The sequence below is a fragment of the Typha angustifolia genome, chromosome 4, assembly GCF_048772165.1.
Source record: "Typha angustifolia cultivar Huaian chromosome 4, ASM4877216v1, whole genome shotgun sequence".
NCBI classification, from domain to species: Eukaryota; Viridiplantae; Streptophyta; class Magnoliopsida; order Poales; family Typhaceae; genus Typha; species Typha angustifolia.
The window spans coordinates 7,029,023-7,037,004 of record NC_133242.1 but is presented as its reverse complement, the minus strand read 5'-3'; the positions used below and the strand labels follow the sequence as shown (position 1 = coordinate 7,037,004).

The following is a 7,982-nucleotide window of genomic DNA, read 5'->3' as shown; positions in this document are numbered from 1 at the left end:
TGGTGTTTCCCAGCCCAAACATGCGGCGCATTCTCTTTTCCACTAAAAATCCGACGAATTTGCAGTCATCCCATCTCGTGCACGATAAAGACTACTGTATCTCTCTCGCAACCTAAAGTTATGCTTAGGTATAATTAGAATCAGCTTATGATAGCGATAATGAGCAAACTTTTCCTTTATGTAAATTAAAACATTACATATTAAAGGTTATACCTGGCATGAACAAAATATTAGTCATCACCCATCATTGGTACATAGAAGGGTACAGAAGCATTAGTGTTGATTTTCAGTCTCACCTGGCTAAACCTACGATCATGGATTCCCGAGGAGCCCGTTCCTCACGGGTTAGTATTAAATGTTTGTTTTCTGAAAATTTAAAGCATTGATGTCACTCCTTTTTCCTGCGACGCACTGACCCCACCGTCCAAAAACGAGTCCCTTGTCAAAGCGGCGCTCCTGCTCGGCCCGTACTGTTCCCCGCCGCACGACACGGCACCGCTGCTGTGTCCACGTGGGCATCAGGGGGACAGCAGCTCCCACACGGGACCCCAAGACCCATCTCGCCTAATCCATTATGTGATCGACACGTACCATCGATCTCTCTCTCTCTTAAACTGTACTCCCTCGTGTCTCTTTCCCTGCTTTAAATTCTTCTAGCTTTTTCTGTGAATAAAAGGACTATGCTTTTGCACATCATTACCGACATTTAAGACTTATTGCAAATAAACTTCTGCGTTTCAATACGTGTTGAAAGCCGGGTAAAGAGTTGTTGAAATCTGAATTTCTTAGAAATTCGATATTCTCAACTAACTGTAGCACCACTCTTAGAAAACTAACAACTAATTTGTGCATGAGCAACATTTCTTTACGTACTATATTTCGTTGACAAAAAATAGTATCTAATTTTCTGTGAATATTAATGACAACAATTTGAACAATTAAAATAAAACTTGAAAAAAAAGTGTTAAATAAGAATTTTTCTATCTTTTGTCGTTAAGTTGAAAAACATGAAGATGTCCGGAATAACCATACTGAAGAAAAACAAAATAGAAAATAGTTTTCTTAGAAAAGATTAAGATAAAATAAAGAAAACTTGATGGCAGCGCCGCTCGTCAGCCCGTACAGCAGGTGGAGAGAGAGTATGCGGCAGGGCTGACGTCAGGATCGGGAGGAGTCACATGAGTGCCTCTGCAGACACGTCAAATCAAGCGGCGGCTCAGCTGTTGCCCTTTTCATGTGCTACTAATCGGTCTCCCTCAGTGAAAACAGAGCAAGCAAGAGCAAGATAAATACACCACCTTCCTTAACCACCTCAAGAAGATTAAAGATGATGTCGTCATCGAGAGGAGGACATAGTGGAGAAGGCCACTACCGAGGAGTCCGCAAGCGACCATGGGGTCGGTACGCGGCGGAGATCCGAGACCCATGGAGGAAGACTCGTGTCTGGCTTGGCACCTTCGACACGGCCGAGGAGGCTGCACTCGCTTACGACCACGCCGCTCGCACCCTCCGCGGGGTAAAGGCCAAGACCAACTTCCCGCATCCTTCTCCCCCGCCGCCGGTGCATCTTGGCCTTGCCCTCGACCTCAACATCCCGTTTCGGTGCCCGTTCCTGATTCGACCGCCGCATCCACCCCCTTCGACGGCGCTGGTGCTCGGTGGGTACTACACGAAGCCGGCGGCTGAGTTGGAGGATATGCCGGTATTTGGAGTCGTGGAGAGGGAGCTACCGTTTGATCTTAACGAGCCACCGCCGACATCGCCTTTGCTCTTTGGATGACGCATCTATTTCTTTTCCTTTTTTTTTGTTCGTAATGTTAAGGTTATGTATATGCTTATTTGTAGAAATTTTGCGGTGTTGTTTTCCTACTTTCCTTTGGTGAAAGTTTTAATCTTCTTCTTAAAATCTCGAAAAATCTCGATGGTGAGAATATAGGTATTGAGTAGCGGTTAGGAAGCCAAGTAAATACCAGCTAGAATAGAAGTAACTTGAGGTATGCTCGTTGTAACATGCATGCATCGAAAGCTTTGTGTACATTCTTTTATTGTTTTGTGGCTTTATTTATTTGATTGGATTAAAATATCATGTTGATCTACTCTACAATGGTTAACCCAAAAATTAAAAAATAAAAACTCTTACTTTCTACTGCTCTTCCTTCTAATGTAAATCTACTTTCTCCAGATAGAGTGATTTCTATTATTTATTTACAATATGATTGCTTTTTCTACTCTTTTCCACTCTAGTTTCTCAAAAACACCATCCTAGAAATGTAAAAGTTAAATTAACGGGAAATTTTCAGAAAAAAACACACTTGATTACAATATGACCCGATTTTGCATAAAACCACCCTTTTTCTTTCAATTTTGCCATTCCTTCACGATAGGATGATTAGCGGGTCATGAATAACACCAATAACACGACCAACACGATAACTCATTTTTTAAATGGGCCGTCTTAACACGTTAACACGACACAATAATCCGTGTTAACTCGTTTAACACAACACTAATAAAATTTACTGCATATAAAAATTAATATTTATGAATTTACTCAATATAGATAGTCTATTATATAAACAAAATAACCACTTTTTAACTCAAAATTTATACAACACAAAAATATAAATTCTAAACATTCAACCATAAATACAATTCAAACTAAATTCATACACCAATTCAATCACCAATAACCAACATTAAGTAAATAAGTCTAAATATTAATTTTAGTTTTATGTTTCAACTTTCAAATCTAATAATTCTATGGCAATCACAATAAATCTAATATAATTTTAAATTCACAATTCAATCACCAGCATCCAATATTAAGTTGATAATATATTATAAATTATAAATAATTTGAAATAAATAATAACATTGAACCCTATGTTGTATTATTATCTAAGATCACGGCCCTAAAAATAAAAGTGTATAAATAACTAAGAAGATTAAATTATAATGGTACTAGCAAATTGAGATAGTTAAGGTATTTCCTGCTAATGCTCGCATTAAGGTGCAGAGCATTCAATGTCTTCTAGGACCTGAAATAGAAGAGGCCAAACTAAAAATTCAATAATCCATAAATCCTACAAATAACTTATCAAATTAATTCACCGAAGACAGTCAGTGGAAGCCTTTTCCCTTTTCCCTTTTCCAGGACACAAAGTTGAGGAAGACAAGTGGCGAAGCTAAGAAATACAGAGAACTAAAGAAATCCAACAATTAAACTCCAATTATCGGATCACTTGTACTTTTAAGTTATATCATGCCATGTATATGTATGAAAGATGTTACTGGCTTATATAGTTATATCTGAAACTTCTATGGGTAAGAAACATATATTTAATAGTAGTTTTATACCTTCATCTTTTTTCCCCTTCTCCTCATTTGAGTCATAAAGGGTTCTACTCATTTTATGCTATACATTCTATTGCATACTAAGGCTCATGTTTCTATTGCATTAGGCTATAATCACGTAATTTTATTGTCTTTCATTGGGACCATGTACTGAAATTGTATATTTCAGCTTGTACAGTACAGAACTGGAGGGAAGAATTAATGTAAGGCCATCTTCAATACTCCTTTTATTCCTGTAGTAGCTTCTTAAATTTTAGAATCAAGGGTAAACAACCAACTAACTCCATAATAAGGAAATTCTAATGCCAATTAAAATCTATGACAAGTATTCAGTTTGAGCCGCCCTCCCTTCCCTCCTCCTCCTCCTCCTCCTCTTCTTCTTCTTCTTCTTCTTCTTCTAGAATCAAGGGTAAACAACCAACTAACTCCATAATAAGGAAATTGTAATGCCAATTAAAATCTATGACAAGTATTCAGTTTGAGCCTCCCTCCCTTCCCTCCTCCTCTTCTTCTTCTTCTTCTTCTTCTTCTTCTCTTAGTTTTACCTTCTCTGGCAATTAAAGACATGTCTAAATTACTTATGTTATTTAGTTAATCCAAACTAGATTTTTAGTTTAACTTTTCAAGAATTAGTAACATGGTTATTAGATAAGTGTAATTAGTGTAATTTTAGTTAATTATAATTATAAATATTTGTACATAAATATATTTTTAACTTCATATATTTTTATTAAATTAATACATGTCCTTATAATTAGGTATATATATATATGTATAACTTATTATACATTATTATGCATGTAATATAATAGTAGGCTTGGTTAATGTTTATATTACATGATTAAGTAAAGATTATTTTATATGCAACTCTTAATTTGTTTAGTAAGAGTAGTAGTGACAAAATAATTAAAGTATAATTATATAATATTGTATAATATAGGTGCTTGTATTTTAAATTATATTATTGTATATGTAGCCTTTTACGTTTTGTTTTTCATCAAAAGAGATAGACTATTATATACTTAATATATAATTAGCAAACTATGGTTTTATAAATAAATCTATAATTAGAATAATAACATATTAATATTATTATAATTAAATATCTGATATAGATCAAATTATTTAATAAAAACAAAAGAAGAAATTTTAAACCTAATAAATCATCATATGTTATACAAACGGATCCCAATTGAATAAAGAACTAACTTTATATTACTTGAATATTTTCAGATCCCAAACCCCTTATTTGAGACCCCGTGGACCTTGCTAGCGATAAGTGTCACTCGGTTAACTGACGGACGTGAGAGATGCATGGTTTGTGTCTTCTGATCAGACGGTGAGTACTCTTATCCCCTAGATGCCTTTCTCAAATTAAAATATATTATATATTATGTACATGCATGTTTTGGCCTCCAGCATGATTATATGACTTTATCTAGAGATGATTTCAGTCAAGCATATTTTATCATGCATTTGATTAGGCTGATCTAAGATATGAGTACATTGGTAATATATATAGAGATGATTGAAGATGATTTTACTGCTATAATTGTATACCGAGATGATCTCTAGAATAAGTGTACATGTGATAGACTAGCGGGAGTATGCATGTGTTAGATACATAAGTGGAGACTACATTGCATCATTTTTCTCTTGACTCCTATTCCACCTAAAATTTTTGTTATACATTGACTTGTTATCGTACTGGATATATGCATATGATCTGGCATTTAGAAGGAAAACATGAAATGTGATTGATAGGATAGTTGATAAAAAACGTGAGGATACCCGAGTAGGCGCCAGGGTTAGGGGTGCCTAGAGTGACGATTATGGTCGCTGACATGTGATATCTCGTGGCCCAGACAGTCGGACACATGCCGTTCACCAGGGCATATGTGGCGAGTTATCCTCAGGAGATTTCTATCAGCTAGGAGGGTGCCCGGTCTGGATAGATTTTGATATATCCTTAGCGTATGGCAGGGTATGATTATGACTGAGATACCCTTAGCCTATGATAGGGTATGCTTTGAGCATATAGGTAAGATGTTGAAATCGGGTACCGGGTGTTGACTATGCATAGTGGTCTAGTATGATGATGACATATAGAGACGACATTGATGACTAAGATGTTGAGAAATACATATAATTTAATTCTCATCTGATTACCTGATTATCGAGTGATTAATATACATCATATGGTTGCATTTGATATCATAGGATGGTCATGGTTGACATGCATCATGTGTCATATTTGAGAGAGAGTTATGATGATCATATGACATGGAAATTTGTTTATTTATTGTCGAGGATTATATACTTTTATTAATTATGATATGTTATCTACTTTTCATTTATATATTATTGAGGATACATTCATATACTCATTCATGACATGATATTTTTTCTGATTTAAATTATCTAGTACATGATTTACTCTCTGTTTTGGCATCACTGATTCGGGGTAAGGTCTATTCACTAAACCTTTTGCTCATGACTCTCTTTATTTCTTTTCTAACCTCATTAGATATGTGGTACGTGATAACGACTTGAGATATATTGAGAAGATATTTTAGAGTGATGATGAGGTGAGCTATTGATGTGAGACGGTATAGATGATAGTTTATATAGAAATTGAGTTGTACCAGTATTTAATATTTGTACTCTTTTGTATTAGACGATGATTTGTATAATACAGGTCGAATCATAGTGTATTTTTATATTAGTTGTTTTAGTTATATCTTGATGGTTTGTTATGGCCTGTGCGGACCCTGCTAGATTATGTAGTAGTCTAGTATATATTATTATGGACTTGGATATTCATATGTTAATATGTTTATTTGGTAATAGATTATGTGATCATGGATAGTTTAGCAGGTTTTATTTGATGATGTCATGATTATATGTGCATAGGAGAGTATCTGTGCGTGATTGGCCCTGCCCAACCCATTCGTGTGTGCCACGCGTGCCGTGTGGGCGCGTGGGCGTGCACGTACCCATGCCGGTCGGGGGCGTTACAATGCTCAACTAAAATCATCTCTAAATAAGATCATATAATTATACTAAAGGCCAAAACATGCATCTACATAATTATACAATATATCTTAATTTGAGAAAGGTGTCTAAAGGATAAGACTACTTATATCTGATTAGAAGACAAAAACCACGTATCCCTCACATTCGATAACCGAGTGTCAACTCATCGCTAACAGAGTCCACGGGGTCTCACATAAGGGGTTCAGGATCTGAAAATATTTAAGTAACATGAAATTAACCATTTATCTAATTAAAATCTGTTCGTGTAAAATATGATAATTTATTAAGTTTTAGAGTTTCTACTTATCCTTTAAACTTTTAATATTAAGATTATACTATTATTATAAAAGGTCAGTTATAAAATGAGAATAAAAGGGTTGCTCCTTTTTAGATAAAAAATAGTCTAAGTATGACGTTATAAAATAAAATAAAATAAAAGGTATATATATATATATATATGTATGAAATTATAATTATAAATAAACATATAAATATAGATAAAAATATAATTATAAATAAATTGTGGTTCTCACTCTATTTTGATTAATTATGGACTATGTAGTCGTTACTTTAGAAATAAATAAATTAATAAGACTAGTATCTTATTTATTACAAAATAATATATAATAAATTATTAGAATTGTTTAAAATGTATATCATATGAATATTAGTATATATCTATAAACCTAATGATTATAATTATGAATCTATCTATTAATCTAATAGAAACATAAATAAATAAATAGTAAATATAAGTATTACCTATATATATGTGTAATTGCTTGTAACATAATTAATTATAATTAATAATAATCATATTGATGAATATATATTATTATTAAAATAATTAATATCTAAATATATTTGTATAATTAAGAAAGAAATACCTAAATAAAAAAAAAAAAAAAAATAAGGAGCATTGCCACCAGTTCTGGGTCGAGCCCAGTAGTGTTGCAGGCTAATGAGGAGAAGAAGTTAAGGAAGGAGAAGAAAGGAAGAAGAAAGAAGGAAGAAGAAAGAAGGAAGAAGAAGAAGAAGAAGAGAAGGGAGAGGAGGAGGAGCCAGGCTAGTGGGGAGGGGCTTAGCCACTGTTGGCTAACCAGTGGCTGGCCTCTCACCGACGGCTCAGTTCTGGCGAACTCAAGAGGGAAAGAGAAAGAGGGAGAGAGGAGGGAGAGAGGAAGGAAGAGGCTCACTGGCGTCAGTGGAGATGGCGGTGGTGGCGGTAGGCCGGCAGGGCAACAATAGTAAAAGAAAGAGAGAGAGAGGCGGTCAGGTAGGAGGCCGCGGCGGTGGGGCGCATGGCACCTTCCACGCAAGCTGCTCATGCAGCTGCATAGGCATGGGGTCGGCCACAGTCGTGCCCATGAAATTTTTTAATTAATTAATAATCTTTTTTTTTACGGTTGGGTTGTTACAATAGTCCATTCATAATACCAATACATATCCAACAACTATTAACATATACTAAATAACATCAACATAGTATTGCGTAATCTAATATAGTTCCTAGTGTTTACTAATCCATCATACTTGAACTTTAATAATACCTACACATAATTCAGATAAATCCATAAAAGTAATGTCCATGA

At 34.7% G+C, this 7,982-nt stretch overlaps 1 protein-coding gene across 1 annotated transcript; it reads left to right on the top strand.

Annotated features, from left to right (window-relative positions):
• Window positions 1-1,330: 1,330 nt before the first annotated feature.
• Window positions 1,331-1,780, top strand: LOC140759169 (ethylene-responsive transcription factor ERF112-like). The gene has a single exon (XM_073095657.1). It carries the CDS (start codon window positions 1,331-1,333, stop codon window positions 1,778-1,780), a length of 450 nt encoding a protein of 149 aa, XP_072951758.1.
• Window positions 1,781-7,982: the final 6,202 nt, after the last annotated feature.

Coding starts and splice junctions, on each gene's coding strand:
- LOC140759169 (XM_073095657.1), top strand. CDS start 1,331: ATGTCGTCATCGAGAGGAGGACATAGTGGAGAAGGCCACTACCGAGGA.